This window comes from Rattus norvegicus, chromosome 14, assembly GCF_036323735.1.
Source record: "Rattus norvegicus strain BN/NHsdMcwi chromosome 14, GRCr8, whole genome shotgun sequence".
NCBI classification, from domain to species: Eukaryota; Metazoa; Chordata; class Mammalia; order Rodentia; family Muridae; genus Rattus; species Rattus norvegicus.
In genome coordinates, this window is record NC_086032.1 from 79,681,272 (window position 1) to 79,697,824 (window position 16,553).

The 16,553-nt window shown below is 54.2% G+C and overlaps 1 protein-coding gene across 1 annotated transcript; it reads right to left on the minus strand.

Annotated features, from left to right (window-relative positions):
• Positions 1-14,242: 14,242 nt before the first annotated feature.
• Positions 14,243-16,205, minus strand: Adra2c (adrenoceptor alpha 2C). Its single transcript, NM_138506.2, has one exon. The coding sequence runs from the start codon at positions 16,113-16,115 to the stop codon at positions 14,739-14,741; it is 1,377 nt and encodes a 458-aa protein (NP_612515.2). The 5' UTR covers positions 16,116-16,205; the 3' UTR covers positions 14,243-14,738.
• Positions 16,206-16,553: the final 348 nt, after the last annotated feature.

The window sequence follows — 16,553 nt, forward strand, 5'->3', positions numbered from 1 at the left end:
CTATCTGCTCTCCCCACCAGGTCTCTCTCCACTTAGACTTCCTGAAATTCACTTCCCAAACAGGCAGCTGGCACACTGGAGTGCCTCAGTGGAGAGGAGCAAGGCATGGATGATGAATGCCACAGCTGGACATTCACCCTGAATCCAGACTGACTGGAAATTCCATGCCAGCCTGTCTGGGTGGACACGCTTCAGGACACCTGAGCAGAGGGATCCAAGCCACCTAGGTGGAGGGGATCCAATTCACCTGGGTTGAGGTGAGATGGAGATGCCCCGGGACACCTGTGTGGGGGGCGTCTAGGACATCTGGGTAAAGATGGCTCTAGGTTATCTTCAGTTACCCTGAACACTAACCCTCAATTCTGCAAGCCTCTTTGGGGTCTGGGGTACTTGGCCTGGGTTCCAGGACCTCTATTCTTCCTCTAGGAGGGAACCGGACACCCCTAAGACTGTTGAGAAGGTGGACCACAGGACCCCATGATCCTTGTCACCTTCCTGCCAGCTCTGCACTTCCCTCCACTGTTTGCCTAAGGCTGAGCGGAATATGGCTCTTTCTCCCTCCCTCCTCCCAGACTCCTGTCATTAGAGCACAGACAGAAGTGCCTGCGGACCATCTGCAGCACCCAGCACAACTCACGGCATCATAGGAGACGACTAGGAATGACATCAGTTCCTGTGCAGGGGCCAGCACCATTAGGGTCTGTGAGGATGTTCATTCCAGTTGGGGAGCCTTAGACAGATATCAGAGCAAGACCCAGAAGGTAAGGGTGACTGAGTCAGGCCCAAGTAGCTGGACTCAGACCCCAGTCTCCCTCCTTCTTTGGGATTGGCTTTTCTGTTTCTGCAGTAGGGTCTGCCTATCCCCAACTGTGATACTTACTGCCTTCTCTGGTGGCTACAGACCTCTCTAGAACAGCTCCATAGGCTAGGACAGCAGCAAGGCAGTCATAGAGACAGCATCTCAGTCCCGAGTCTGCATGCTCACAAGGCTGGCTCCATGGAGTGGCTCACAGGACCTGGGTCTCAGCTCCAAGTGAATGCAGACCCCAAGGCTGGCTGGAGGTCCTGAGCACCCATGATCATCCCCCACAGCACCCTTTGCCAGGGTTTGCTAGAAATCTCAAAGGTCAGCTGTTCTTGTATTTCCAGAGCCTATTGATTTTGTCTGGGTTGGCAAAGCATCAGCAATGCTTTTACTGTTCACTCGGGGTCTGCAGTGGAAGCCAAGAGGAGACACAATTTCTGTCCCCATCCATGGGGTCTATAAGTCAACCTTAGGGTCAGTGCCACCATGGGGCTTGCCACATACATCTGCCCCAGACTCCGCCCCTCTCCAGTTTGCCTCCTGTCCCCAACAACAGTGCTGTCTCCCTCGTTCTGCAGGGCCTGAGGGTGGTGGCACCTGCCCTGAGACTGCTCCATTTAGCCTCTTTCCACTTCCAGGGCCCAGAGCATAACTCAGCTCCCTGCAATAAGAGATGGTTTGTGGTGACCCAGGGACTGCCCAGCTATAGGGAGGTAGAACTGGAGAAGAGAAGATCAAAGGCTGTACTCCAACAGCCCGAAATGCACCACGGGTTCACCTGCTTATTCCCACACTTGCCAAGCACACTGAGGGCAAAGCAAGCTGGGCAGCCAGTTCTCCACAGCCTTGGGATCATGTCCATGTCGGAGGAAAGTCAAGCCTGTACTTCCAGGGCCCAGGTTAGGATCATGGTCTCAGCTTGTGTCATGAGACATCGCCTTGGGCCATCTGGGTGATTCTGGGTGAGTCTTCACCTACCCCTGTCCAGGGCCACTTTTCACTCTTTTGACTGTCACAGTCCTGCTGACTCAGGCTAAGGCTTGGTAGCGTAGGAGAACATGGGAGAGTCAGGTGGGTCAGGAGAGTTCTAGATTCACTGCCCGACTGGATGAATCTCTTAGTCCATGAAAGGTCCTTGGCATCCAAACCACATCCTTCTGTAAAATGTGGAAGTTGTTAGCCTCTCCCCACGACCTTGAGCTGATATGGGTGGCTTCCAAGCCCTGAGATTCTGCTCACTTTGAGCTGTCATTGTACTGACCACCATCTGAGTCACCCTGGGGCAGATGGGCTCCTGTGGAGGCAGGTGACACACTATGACATCCCTGGCTGTGGGTCTTCATCCTTGAGCTTCATTTGCCCTGAATTCCAGATGTGGTGGGAGACCCCTCCTCCCCCATCCTGCCCTCCTTGATGGAGGTCACACCTGCATCTTTGACTTGTCACCACTACTCCAAAGCAGGAAGCTGCTTGATTGCTACAGCAGGCAGGAGGGTCTATTCTCCAAGAGGTAGTCTTGCCACCAGCACGGGGCCTAGCATAGCAAGCCCGCCCTAGGGCAAATGGAAACAGTTCCAGTCGTCCTCATCTTCAGTCTTTGAAGCAAGCCCTGCAAAGGAGTGGGGATGTGCGGGGAAGTATTAAGCATCCCCTCACCAGGGCCATTCAAGAGAGCCTGAGCGTCCATTATTGAGAGCCCAGAAGGAAGAAGATGGGACAGAGACCAGCACAGACGTCAGCTTTTTTTTAAATCCCCACTTAGGGACCTGGACAGGTGGCTCAGTGGTTTAAGAGGCAAACTGTTCTCCAGAAGACCCAAGTCAGGGTCCCAGAACCCACATTGGGTTGCTTACAACCGCCTGTAACTCCAGTTCCAGGAATATCTGACACCCCCTTCTGGCCCCTGTGGGCAGTACACTCTCACGCAACAAACCCCCATACATGGGTGCACACACCTAGACATAATTTAAAAACAAGAATAAATCTTTATTTTTTTTTTTTAAAATCTCTTCTTAGCTCAAAACTGCAGCAAAAAAAAGCCTGTGTCTGGCACCTCAGTCCCATCAGATCTGAGAGCTGGTGAGATTTAACTTTGCAAATCAACAAACCACCACTTGCCTCCTGGTGCACACCTTCTCACACAGAGTTCAAAATGAAAGCTGTTCATTAGAGCGACAGGTTTACTGTTGTGCAGTGGGGACTGTGAGGGACTGTTTCCCCCTGAGGAGGAGAAATCATGGTTCTGAGGAGCAAGAACTCTTGCAGGGGACGGCATTTTAGTGGCAACAGCTATGGGACAAGTTTAATGCGGGGATTTTTTCCTCCTGGCGTCAGAAGCACAGGAGAAACAGCTCCGATGAGCGTTGCTGCTGTGCTTTAATGGCCCCACCAGGACACAGCATTTGAAATTACTCCCATTGCTTAGAGCTCAGGATTGCTGCCGGGAGCCAGGTGTCTCTGGGAGCTGAGTATTTGCAGCCTAGCTTGGGGGCTGTGCATGTGGCCAAGAGGGTCCTAGACTGTGGTCAGTGGGAGTCTCTGACAGGCTGTGCAGTCAGGAGATCTGCCCAGAGCCAAGCAGAGCCCCAGTCTAACAGAGAATGGAAACAAGCACAGGGTCCATCCTTGAAGAAATGCCAGCTGAGTAAGAACAGGGCTTGGTGTGGGGGCCTCAGTGGCCTGGACAGAGGCCAGCATTGCCTAGAAGCCACGCAGCATGGGCTGAGGAGGAACCTTCTAGGCCCATGGAAGTCGTTGAGCAGATCTGGTTGTTACATATCTCCACTCGGAAACAGACCTACAGATCAGCTCGACTGCTTTATCTCTCCTGATGATGGAATGAATCAGGGTTGCAGAGGGACGGACATGCTCTGGCCTGTACAGTACTGGGTCCAGGCAGCAGGAAGAGAGTCCCCTGGAGGGCAGTGATACCAGAGACCACAAGAAATATGGACCCAGGCAGAAACAAACCTACCAGCTTCCTGCAAGTCAGGGCTCCAGAACGGAGTCACAGCAGGACTGTATACTGCTCACTCTCTGAACCTCAGGACCTGATTTTCCAGTGCAGAGCCACCTTCCTTCCCACCGTGTGCCTCAGGTGGGAAAGGTCTCTCTCTGCTTCTTAGCCTACTAGTTCTGGTGGGATCACTAGAGTTGACCTCCCTCCTTTCCTTGAATGCTGGGCTGTAATATGAAGCTACAGCTGGTCAACTGCCAGAAGTGGGCGGTGGGGGGTACAGGCATGTGTAACATGGCCTGACATGGTACCTCCCCCACCCCAGCTTTCCCATTTTGGGTTGCTGCATGTTGGGACCTGACATGGTAGTTGGGACTCTTGGGTTCATGACATCGTTCAGTGGTTACCCTACCACAGAGTACATATAATTTCTCAACCCTCACAAAGTCATCCAACGAGCAGCAAATTCCCAGAAGCCAACGATCAGGTTCCGAAAGCATGAGAGAAAACAGAGAAAAGGCTGTCGCTCAGCCACACACAACAGCAGCTTCCAAGTTCGGTTTGCAGAGTCCTCAGCAAAGAACACTGGACTCAGAAAAGAGACAGGACAGACCGAAATGGCTGTGGGCTTCCGTGTGACAACTGCTGGACCATTGCTGGGCTGAAACGGGGCTGATAAGTGTTCTATGCTGAGAGAATTTATTGATGTCTTTAGAAAGGGGGTAGAGAGGGAAAGGGGGGAAGAGAGAGAAAGGAGGGAGAGAGAGAAAGAGAGAGAGAGAGAGAGAACTTCCTGCCTTTGCTGGTTTCATAACTGCCTTCAGCTTAGAAATGTTCATGTCAAACAGCACATTTGGGGTGACATATTGGGGTTTCCTTCCACTCTCTCCTCCCCCAACCCCAAATGCACATACGAGGTCTCTAGTGAGCGCTTGCTGCCTGCGGCTCACATTGATGCCTTCAGTCCAGTCTGAAAATAAGCCACCAGTTCAGTGCATGGACAGATCCTGATAGAGGAAGCCCAGCATACTGCCCAGAGTGAGGACAGGCAGGCCTCTCTTTCTCAGTCCTCTAGACTCAGGACACTCTCTTGTCTAGAAAGGCTGCAGAGGCCAGTTACTGTGCGTGAGCTGAGACCTTAACACAGAATCCTGTATTCCTCGGGGTCATGTGCAAATTGGCAGGAGAGGCAGGGTCGTCCCACTCAGGAGCAACTATGTCAGCCTGCCCCATGTGGCTGAGTCCAGGTGCCCTTTTGCCCACAGAGCTGGGTCCTGGGGACAGAATTCTCATTTAAACCTCCATGGCTGTTACCAGGGAACAGTAAGGGAATGAGTATATCAGAGGAGTCCTGCTCCGCCCCATAACTACTCAAGACAGTGCTGCTGAAGGCCTTGTTCAGATGGGATTGGAATCACCTGAGGTTTCAGAGTGTTGGAGCAGGACTAGATGCCCCCAGTCTCAATCTTCTGTTCCCTTTACCTAGGGACAGGTTGTGTAGTTTTAGGTTTCACGGGGACCCTTAGAGATTATAGAGCAGCTGGGACCATGGCACAACATGGTCGCTTCATTCTCTGGAGGCAGAAAGGAAGCTCATGGCACTGCAGCTCTCCTAGCCCTGAGCACTCTCCTCCCTAGCATACTGATGGCAGATAACAGAGCCCCTGGACCGGCTAGTAGTTTTCCATCATTACACAGCAGTTGACAGACCTCTGAGGAGACCAGGTCATGTTGAGAGGATCCCTCCTTAGTTCTAAGCAGTTCTAAGGCATTTTTCCAGAACCTTCTGAGCAGAATGCTGGCCAGTTTCCCCCATCATCCATAAGACCGGTGGGCAGACCAACTAGCCACTGTCTCTGAGAGCTTACTGAGACTCTGATAAGAAGCTTTGGCCAAGGCTCCACACTTCATAGCTGATAAAACTTTCCCACACTCCGAAGAGGACACGCCCACTCTCCCTGTTAGATCTCCACAGCACCCTCATTTATAGATGGAGACATTCAGTGATGCCGAGGGGCATATGGCGGCTGTGCTTTCCGCTTGGTTGCTGTGAACCCCACACTGCTGTAAAGACTAACATCTCCTAAGCAAATGCCGTGTAACAGAGCCAGAGATCGCACAGCCCTCGGGCTAGCCTCTTGTTTTCTCTGCTTGTGTGCATCTCGGCACTGAACCATAGCTCCTCATCTGGAGGCGCTAGTGTTTGATCCACTTATCAATCCGTGGATGTTGGGGCTCTTTCCAGGTTTTTTCTATTATTAATAAGACTCTTATAAACATCAAAAGAGCAAAAGGCATAGCAGAAAGCCCCGATGGTCACACCTGTGGGGAGCCACGAAGTGCATTCCACATGGCTGAGGGGGCACAAAAGCCAAATGGTTCTCCAGGGCATCCACAGAGTTTCCCTCACTTAGGAACTGCCTCTGGGAGATAGTATCCTGCTACCACAGAACACACAATTGCTACTTCTCCCAAGGGCATAGAATAGGAACGTGGAGGGAGTGGCCTCTGAAGGAACCAGGGGACGGGTCTCTGTCTCTGTCCTGTGGACTCACCCACAGTATCAGGGCCATTCCATGGAGCCATAAGATAGAGCCATCCTATGTCCCAGGTCCCTCGCCTGGTACAGCCAGGGTTAAGGATTTTGGCTATAAGCTGTCTATCAAAGTGTTACTCCTGGAGTGTCAGGCTGCCTCTGGGACATCTACCTCACATTCATGTTTGGTAAAGCAATGCTCCCAAATTCTGAAACAGCATGGTAGAGGGGTGTGCTAGTCCATTGCCCTAATTTTCAAGTCACAGTGTCTCTATGGGACCCAGTGGAGTGAAGGCAGCAACCTAGCGTTCAGCTCTGATCTCTCTCTCTCCTTCTCTCCCTCCCCTTCCCTTCCCCTCCCCTCCCCTTCCCTTCCCCTCCCCCAACAGCTGGGTGACCTGAGCAGGCCAGATATCCACCCTAGTAGAGCCTCCTCTTGGGAGATAGAGGAATTTGTTCATGCTGGATGACCCCAGTGAGTGACCAGTGCCCTGGGCTCATCCCCTGCCACAGCAACACATGAAGCCCCTTCCAACCTTGAGATGTCCCCTGTCCATGTCTGCAGCTCATTCTTGCTGTGGACTGGTGACTTGGGCTTGCTTCCTGGCTGTGACAGGGATATACTAGGACAGGTGAGCAAACATTGGAAGAGTTAAAGAAGGCTTCACGCCACTATCTTTGAGCAAATGCTTCTATCTGCAGAGGTTTCATTGGGCAAAGGCAATACCAGGCCCCAGCTGGGCTCTGTGGGCCAAACATGTGGTCAAAAGACCATAGTAAGGGTTGATGGGTGATCCAGAGAGCCACACATTAACCTTCTGAAGAGTCCAAGGAGCCACTGCTGATCCCCTCCCTTCTGTTCTGCCTCAGAAGGCTATGTCACCATGGCCCACGGTGTTTCATCTTCCATGCCCAGACGACTCCAATAGTGGTTAGTAACCTCTCCCACTGGCCATCTGCAGGTGCCTGGGCTGCCTGGTTCTGGTCTCTTTGTCGGCTTTGGGCTCCTGGGTGAAAGGATAGAAACAGTTCCACGGAACACCAGTAGAAGGGATAATAATATTTACACAGGCATTTCGGATGGACTTCCTGTTGTCCTAAAATACACCGAAAACCGAAGGGTGAGATCTGGGATGCAGTGCCCCTCACTCTTGAAACTGATCAGGGCACACTCCTGTGAACTTGGCCATTTCAACAGGTGATAAACTCCCATGATGGGAGGGATTCAGGTTGGGAGCAACCTTGGCATGGAGACATCCAAGGAACCTCAGACAAGCTTCTCCAAACATCACTTCCCCAGGTGATGCCTGGTGCTCCAAGATGCATTGATCCACATCTACAAGCACCCAGGGACATCCTGGGGTGCTGGAGGCTGCCTGAGGGTGAAGCAGAAGCTTGAGAAACTATTCCCTCTATGGGTACTAGCTCCTTAGGCGTGAAGTCTTCCTTCCACAGCTCCTCTCAGTGAGCTGGACGCTGATTCTGTTATGAGCCCCAAGTCAGACAGCAGGTCTGGGGCTCATTTGGACCTCTCACACTTTCACCGCTTCCAACATTTAGAAAGTACCTACTGGACATAGTCCATTTGAGGCTTGGAATGAGATGAAGTGGGGTAGGACCCTGGAGACCTGGGAAGCCAATATCCCAGACCTGGGTCTGACTCAAAGCTAGGGTTAGAGCTCCCCAGGACTTGGGTCCAGTTGAGCTCAGGGTCTTTAAGCTCCAGATTGCTGGTAACTCTAGGTCCTTAGCCAAGCCTGAGGTAGGAGAATTTGTTTTCCTACTTAGGACCATTGCTTAGAGATGAAAACCAAGGCTCACTGCAAGACATAGTTGAACCATTGTTCCATTCCAGCATTCGTGCCTCCAGGAACTGAAGCTACACTGTATGGTCAGATACACCAATGTCAACCTACCGGATGCTGAGTGATAAAGGTGATGATACCCTGTCTGTTCCCCAGCCCTGAGGTAGACACATGCTCAAGCACGATGAGTGACAGCCACTCTTCTGCTCTCTCCAGGCACGGCCTAAAGCCCACATGGAGTGGCCCTTTCCAGTTCCCCTCTGCCCAAGGGCAAACCCACCCTTGGCTGTCCAGCTGCGGCTGCCTGGCCAGGACTCTTATTTAGCGATCCCAAAAGTCAGATAATCGCTCTGCTGTCTTTGCCTCCTGTTGGATCCTCATGGAGGCAAAAAAAAAAAAAAAAAAAACAACAAGCAATTTTAAGTAACGGCTTCATTTGAACCAATCCAAAGAGGGCTGACTTTGCCTCCAATTCGATTTGCAACGGCAGCACCCAGTAGGAAACCGGTAACTGAATTATTTTTCACCACAAACATTTTGGCATTTTATCTCCTGGGTGGGGTGATCTTAAGAAGCTGCCTCCTTGTTCGGAGTCGTTTCTAAGACGACGTGCCAAACATAAAGCAGGCTGTGTTCACATTGCCATGGGGGCCAACCTGCGGCAGCTCCCACAGAGGCTGAGGGTCAGACTGTGGATTACGTCACGGATGATGGAGCAATTGGAGTGGTGTGTCGGTCTTGGGCACCGGCTGGGCCTGTTGGCCTAACCTTTAATCTAAGTGCTGTTTGAAACGGGAGGAGGGGGAAAGGTCAGACTAGGCAGCATAGGCTCTGTCCACCAAACACAGTCAGTTTGAAGCCATCCAGTGCTTCTGTTTGCTTAGCTCAAAACTGAACTTGATGGTCAGGATAATGCATTGGGGATGGAGTGTTGGGGAGTGGCCAGCATCTGGCTTCCATTCTTAGAGCTCAGTTTTCATATCTGTTAAATGGGCGTTCCTGGTGGGGTGTAAAAGACACAGAGGCATGATGGGCGTGACACACAGTGGGTGCCTTATGCTTGTTCTTTGTCATGGTTGCCCTTTAGGCCCTCCTTATGCCAGAGGTGAAACGGGGAGGGTCTGCAGCAGGAAGCCTGAGGGGGCACCCCTGTCCTCACGCTCAGCACACAGGCTAGCCCCTGTGCTGCAGGCCCAGTGAGATGTTCCTTCCGTGAGAGCTGCAGTCAGTAGGAGCTGATCAAACTGGGGAGAAACCCGCCCACCAATATCTGAACAGCCGGAGGCAGCAGCCGGGCCTGCACTTGAAGCAGAAAGTCCCCTGCAGCGTCAGAGCAGAGTAGGTCAATGCCTGGGTCTCTCTCGATGCTGCAGTTTCTCAACCTTTGCTGTGACCACCTCAGCAGTCAGCACAGACCTGATTCCTGCTGTACTGGGAGATGGGAAGTAGCTAGCTCATCCTCAGAGAGCCTTTCTGGAGGTGAAATCTGTGAGCCAGGCAGACACAGGTTCGAGAATGGGTGTGACTTAAGCTGAGCACCAGTTACCAGAGGCCGGGGCGGGGGGTGGGAGTACAGTCAGAGGTAACAGGAATGGGCAGGGATGTGAGAGGTGGCCACCAGCTCAGGACAGGCCTGCACTCTTCTTCTGTGGTAGGTTTGTTCTGGGCCATGGGAGCCAGCTGGGAAGAGTCTGGAAGTGCCTTATGCCAGCAGCCCCATTCAGTTGTGGGAGTGTGAAGGCCACACAGCCACATGGCCACAGTTTCAAATATAGCTGTGACCCTCAGTGTCCCCGGTTCTGATGTTTAGGGCCTGTGACTGCTGATGGGGACTGGGCTTGGAGACTGGGCCAGTGCAGTGAACTGAGCTCTTGGGAGCACTCTGAGGTATTTGAAAACCCTTCCTGGGAACAGATTCTTCCCAGTTGAAGGGGTCATGTGCTGTGGACTTCCTGGTCTCTAGCTTTTTCTGTCAACTTCACATCAATAACTGTGTGATATCCTCTTTCTTTCTTCTCTGTGGCTGCCAGGCAGCTTTGGGCCTGGTTTGTGTTCAGACCCCAGGGCAGGCAGGATGCCTTTCACCCGGCTCAGTACCCAGCATTCTCTCCGCCCTGAGTGGACTGATTCCTTATCTTGACCATAATGATCCCATTGTCCCAGGGCTTTTACTGTGAGCAGCCACAAATCCTCTTGGCAGGAAAGAGATACATTTTTGGTCCCCAGGGCTCGCTTTTGGCCCAGAGTCTGGAGCTGACCCGGCTTCCCAGGCTGACTTCAGAGGACTGCGCTGCACCCTGCTGGAAGCAAATGGCCCTTTCGCCCCTGTGCCGACTTGGTGGGAGGTGCAGGAGGCGGGGAGGGGGCGATGTGCCCTTATTACACTGGGTAGGAAGTAAGAGAAGGCCTAGTGGGAGCCACAGGGCCTTCCCAGACCATCCTTTGGCTGTGGAGACACGCCCACACCATTTCTTCTGTTCCTCAGTTCCAAGGACCTTACCTACCACCCATAAAATCCTCACCCCACACCCACAGACTGCCCCTAAGATACACCCAGGAGAAGGTAGCAGGTGTCCCTAGCTAAAGGGAATGCATGAGCTGACACTGGAACAGATACTGTAGTGTTGACCACAGGGCCCTGAGGGTGCTGTCCCCTCTACTCTCTCCTTATATATGGGATTTCACAGGTGCATGAAGCTGGGGGTTTAACTGGATGAAAAGCTGCATCCGCCCAACCAGACTCAAGACCTGCAGGCGCCGTGTGTTTTGAACCAACACTGGGCTGGACTATCTGAGCCCAGCCCATAGATTTGATATAAAAATACAGCTGCTGCCAGCACTTTGGGAAGGGCGGCCTTGCTGCCATCGGGTGCCACAGCAATGTGCCTCCCATCCTCCGCCCCCACCCTGGGGGGCTTCAGAGATCTGAGCTGCTTCTGTGGAGTATTAGCAATCCCGAGTTCTTTTGGAATCTTTCCTGAGCTGTAAGGGGATATCCGGATTATCTTTTCCCACTCCACCAATTGCATCCGGGTTAAGTATACTCACGTGTGTCCGTGTGTGCTGCAGGTTGGGGCACGCAGAAGCACCTGAGCACACTATGCTCAGGACTGCACTTTGCGTTCAGGGCCTGTTTTCCTGCACCTTGCCGGGGTGACTTCAGGTCATCCTGCCGGAACTCTTCTGGAGGCTGTACAGCATCTTACTGCGGGGCCCAGAGTCACATCTGAGGTCATGCATGGGGCTGGATAGAGGGCTCAGGATTCGAGCTCTCTCTATCTGGGCTTTCTAGCATTTGTAGTTTCTGCCCCCCTCTCTAACTGCCTCAGGAACCTGGGTCATAGTCACCTCTAGGCCTCACTTTTCTCAGCCATTGACAGACTCTGGCAACTTTGGCTTTGTAAAGGAGACCTAGGAATAGAGGAGGCCTTGAATGCCAGGATGGTAGATAGAGACCAGGTCTACCACAGAATAGAAATCTGTCAGCCCATGAGGCCCCTCCTCCATACACTAGGGGTGCATGTGGGAACAGAGCTCACAGCACCCAAGGGAGATGTGAGCACCCCACCTCATCCTCCAAAGATGTGAGACATAGGGTAAAGCAGCACGACCCTGAGACAGGTCTGTCTGCTTAGCCAGCTACCTCTCCAGCCACCCGTCCTGAGAGCATAGATAGCTGCCCCATTATGTGGGGCACAAACCAGAGCCTAGAGCATCATTTCTGGGATTAGGGAAGGAAACCGAGTAGAGTTTGTGGACAGCCCCAATGAGATGGAGATTCAGCTATATTCACAGAGCGAATCCCCAGGAGGCCTGACTCTGGGCTGAAGCTGCCTTTGCTGCCCAGCAGGGCCCTTGGAGCTCAAGTGATCAGCTCTAGGCTGCCGTGCTCTGTGTAACAGGACAGCTCTAGCTGCCAGACCAACACTTTTCTGCAAAACTTATAGCTTCCCAGGGACTCGGAGCTTCACCCTCTTGTCCCCCCAACCATGGCAAGAAGGTCTTTTCCCCTTCACCCTGGTTCCCAGACTTTCTTTGCAGTCTCCTATTCATCTCTCTTCCCCTCGCACAACTCCAGGATTCAGTCTCCTAAAACACAATTGTCCCTTTTTTCTGCAGCTGGTCTATGTCTGGATACCTCCCTCCTCTGTGGGAATCTATTTCCCCACAACCTAAGGGTTGGTGAGTACTTATCTAGAAATTCTTACTTTATGACTGAACTTTGAGCCAGTGAACCCAAACCCTGTCTGGGTCTTATGGCTGGCTGTTTGATCCCAGGCAGGTGTATTCATCTCTCTGAGCTTCATGAAATCTGTCTGTAGCAAAAGTCACAGAATCTAAAAATGCTACTCTGCCTAAGGCAAAGGTGTCTTGGGTTAGTTTGGGGTTACTGATTACAGAGGAATGAGGACTGTCTCCCTATCTCATTGGTTATCTGGACTCTATTCTGGGTTCTCTGAGATGCAGATTCCGACAGTGGCACTTCTGTGGCCCTTAGCCCAGAATACCTTTCTGTAGGTACATAGGAGAACTCCACAATCTTTCCCCTAGTGGGAGCAACTGTGCCAGTTCCTATGTATCACCCTGGGCCCTTGACTGTGCCTTTGGACCATATTGGCAAAGTTCCCTCTTAATAGGACCAGAGACAGCTGAGGTCTCCCTGATCTGCCTTAGCCAGCCTGTTCTGTTCCTCTTGCTGCTCCGGGCTCAGTTTCCCCATCTGGGCTTAAGCCCAACACAAAGTAAGCATGTCACCACATGAACTGAGTGATGGTGGAGCCTGATGCTGCTGGGACACTGTGATGATACACAGTGGGTGAAGAGCTCTCTCTCTCTCTCTCTCTCTCTCTCTCTCTCTCTCTCCAACACCCCATCCCACCCCCCCTCTGTCTTCCTCTCTGTCTCTGTCTGCCTGTCTATGTCTCTGTCTCTCCAACTCCTCATCTCCCCCTTCCTTCTCTCTCTCTCTCTCTCTCTCTCTCTCTCTCTCTCTCTCTCTCTCTCTCTCTGTCTCTGTCTCTCCAATCCTCCCCTCTCTCTTCCCCCCCTTGTGTGTGTGTGTCTCTCTCTCGGTCTCTCTGTCTCTCTCTGTCTCTCCCACCCCTGTGTGTGTGTGTGTGTGTGTGTGTGTGTGTGTGTGTGTGTGTGTGTGTGAACACGAACTTTCCCAAAAGACAGCTTTGGCAGTTCAGGCTAGAAAGGGACTGCTCTGGCATCTGACTCAGGAACAGGGGGTTGGGGAGGACAGGACTGATGGGGCTGGGGACACAGGAGAGACACAGGCTAGGTAGTCACCGGTAGTCACCGCAGGCATCCGGGTAAGATCCCTACAACCCACCCAACTGTAGTGAGCTGGGTCACAGGTGCTGAGGCAACTCTCCCACTCCAGGTCCTATTAATAACCTTCCTCCCAACATACCCTGGGGGCTGCCAGGAGGGGCTACAAGGGGCTACTAGCACTCATGGGGTCCTGGCTTAGACATAAGAAGGCCCTCAAAAGTGTTTTATGCAGGGAACTGAGGGCTGAGAAAAGGTGGGGCGGCACTGGGGAGCAGTCCTTGGGGGGTGTCTGGGCCCTCCTCTACTCTTCAACAGGTTCTCTTTGCTCTGGGCCACAGTGACCTTGGCTTCACCTCAGAAGCAATACCTGGGAACTGTCCAGCTCACTCTGACCACCTAGCAACGAAGCAAAGAGATCTGGCCACAAGTCTACTCCATCTATGGGGGGAAGATTTCTTGGGACAGGTCTCACCCCACCTGGCCAATTCAAGAGGCAACCAGAAGAGCGTGCTGAATGCCAGAGCTACACAGAGCTCCGAGTGCAGATGCCTGGGGCTGGAGTGGGGTTGGACTGTGGGGACAACCCCCCCCCCAATCTAAATTTGGAATCGGCTTGAGGTCCTCCATTCTTTTGCTTCACAGCCACCTGAAGAAAAGAATTTGGAGTATATACTTTGCATATACCCAAACCCTTTAACCGTTTAAAGGAGACCCCTCTCTTCCTCATGAAAAAAAGGCAGTTAGAACTCCAGTTTTCAGAGCACTCTATACTCTAGTGTGTGCCTGTGCAGGGCTCTCAGGGGAAGATCTGGAGAGTTCTCTCACACCCTGGCTTAAGGACTGACCAATGCACCTAACACTTAGATTACAAAGGTTTATTTTAAAAAAAAAGTTTGGTTTTGTTTGGCTGTCATTGTATTTGGCAAACACTCTCAGTAACCAGAGATTGCCTGTGCTATCTCTCCTCCCCCAGACAGATACCTTTTTCAGGTCATAGGAAGTCAGCCCTTGCTCACAGGGAAGACCGAGAGTTGGGGGGGGGGGTCTCCTTTCTGGTGCAGTTGTCTGAGCTCTAAAACCCTAACTAAGTTCACAGCCACACTCCACAGAAGCCTTCTTAGGAACTGGATCTAGCCACAGCCCCTCGCTGAGATGGGAAGGCAAAGGGTCTCCCTTTCTCCTCCCCACTCCCAGAGGCCCAGTTGTCTCTCTCCCAGTTCCTGCTGGCCACATTCCACACTGTACCCTGAAGTCCGCCCTGGAACTCTGGAGAAGCCACACTGGTTGGTCCCCCTATCTACCCGAGTTCGGAGCTGTCCAGGAGGTCAGTGGGGCCAAGTCCAGGCAGCCAGAGGGTCACTGCCTGAAGCCCCTTCTCCTCCTACGGAAGAGGATGTGCTTGAAAGAGCGCCTGAAGTCCTGATTGAAGACAGTATAGATGACCGGGTTGAGCGAACTGTTGCAGTAGCCGATCCAGAAGAAAAACTTAAAGAGCGGTTCTGGCAGCTGGCAGGCCTCACGGCAGATGCCATACAGGCTGTAGCTGAAGAAGAAGGGGAACCAGCACAGTACGAACACGCCCATGACCACCGCCAACACGAAGGTGAAGCGTTTCTCGCGCGCCTGGGCCACCTTGCGGCGGCACACACTGCTGCGCGCCCGGCGCCGACGCGACAGGAAGAACTCGACGGAGCGCGAGCTGGCCCGCGACAGGCGCCCTCCGGGGCCTGGAGACCGAGACGCCGTCCGAGCACCCTGTTCGGCCGCCAACCCAGGTCCCGGTCCGTCCGCACTGCCCGTGTCCCCCTCGGCACCCTCTCGCCGCCGTCCTCCTCTGCGCAGCGCTCCCCGGCGCCTCCGCCTCTCTGCCGCGCTGCTCTCATCCGGCTCCACTTCAGTGCGCGGGGGCGCGCAATGCCCATTCTCCCCCGCCGCCTTGCCCAACCCATTCTCTGTGGTCGGGGACGCGCCGTCGGGGCCGGCGGGGCCGCGTTTCTCGCTGAGCGTACGCGTGCGCAGCTTGGCCACGCGGTAGATGCGCGCATAGACCAGGCCCATGATGAGGCAGGGCGCGAAGAAGGAGCCTATGCAGGAGGACAAGATGTACCAGGTCTCATCGTTGAGGCCGCACTGCGGGTAGGCGGCGCCGTCGGGCCGGCGGTAGAAAGAGACGAGAGGCGGGAAGGAGATGACAGCCGAGATGAGCCACACGGCCACGATGGTGGCCTTGACACGGCGTGGCGTGCGCTTCAGGTTGTACTCTACCGCTTGCGTCACCGACCAGTAGCGGTCCAGGCTAATGGCACACAGGTGCACGATGGACGAGGTGCAGAAGAGCACGTCCAGTGCCAGGTACACACCACACCACACTTGCCCAAAGTACCAGTAGGCCATGAGCTCATTGGCCAGCGAAAAGGGCATGACCAGTGTGGCCACCAGGATGTCAGCTGAGGCCAGAGACACCAGGAAGAGGTTCTGCGGGGCGCGCAGCGCTCGGCTTGTCAACACAGCGATCACCACGAGCACGTTGCCCACCACGGTGAAAACGATGAGGAAACCCACCACGGCTGCCAGCCCTGCCACAGCACCTGCGGAGTACTGGCCCGGCGGTGGTCCCCAGTCGGTCCCCGAGGCATTGGCACCCCCGCCGCTACCCCATTCGCCCGCGTCGCTCCCGTTGGGGCCCTCAGCCGCCGCCGCCGCCAGCGCCGCGGCCAGCGCTGGGGACGCCATGGTCCTCCCGAGAGCTACGCGGTCCTGCCAGGAGCCGGGGCGCAGCCTCCGCAGCTCGGGCGCCCCATAGCCAGAGTCGGCGTCTGCATCGCCGCCTGCTCCTCCGGCGCGCCGGCTGGGGGCCACGAAGCCCCGCAGCCGGCCCTCGGCCGTGGTGGCCCGGCGGGCGGGTGGCACGCCGGAGAGCGTGGCTGCCGGGCTCCCCGCAGCTGCCGCGCGCGTAAGTGCAGAGCTGGAGGTGCCCAGAGAGCGCGGCGACGCGGCGGTGGGGGGGAAGGGGGGTAGGTCCCGGGTCCTCGCGCGGCCCCGCCCTCGGCCTGGGTTCAGTGGGAGCGTCCCGGCCGCCAGCCCACGGAGATGTAGTGTCCAAGCTGATGCATGCAAGCGGCTCCACGGTCCGGGTGCCCGACTGGGCTGCAGGCTGCAGGCGGCGGCCCG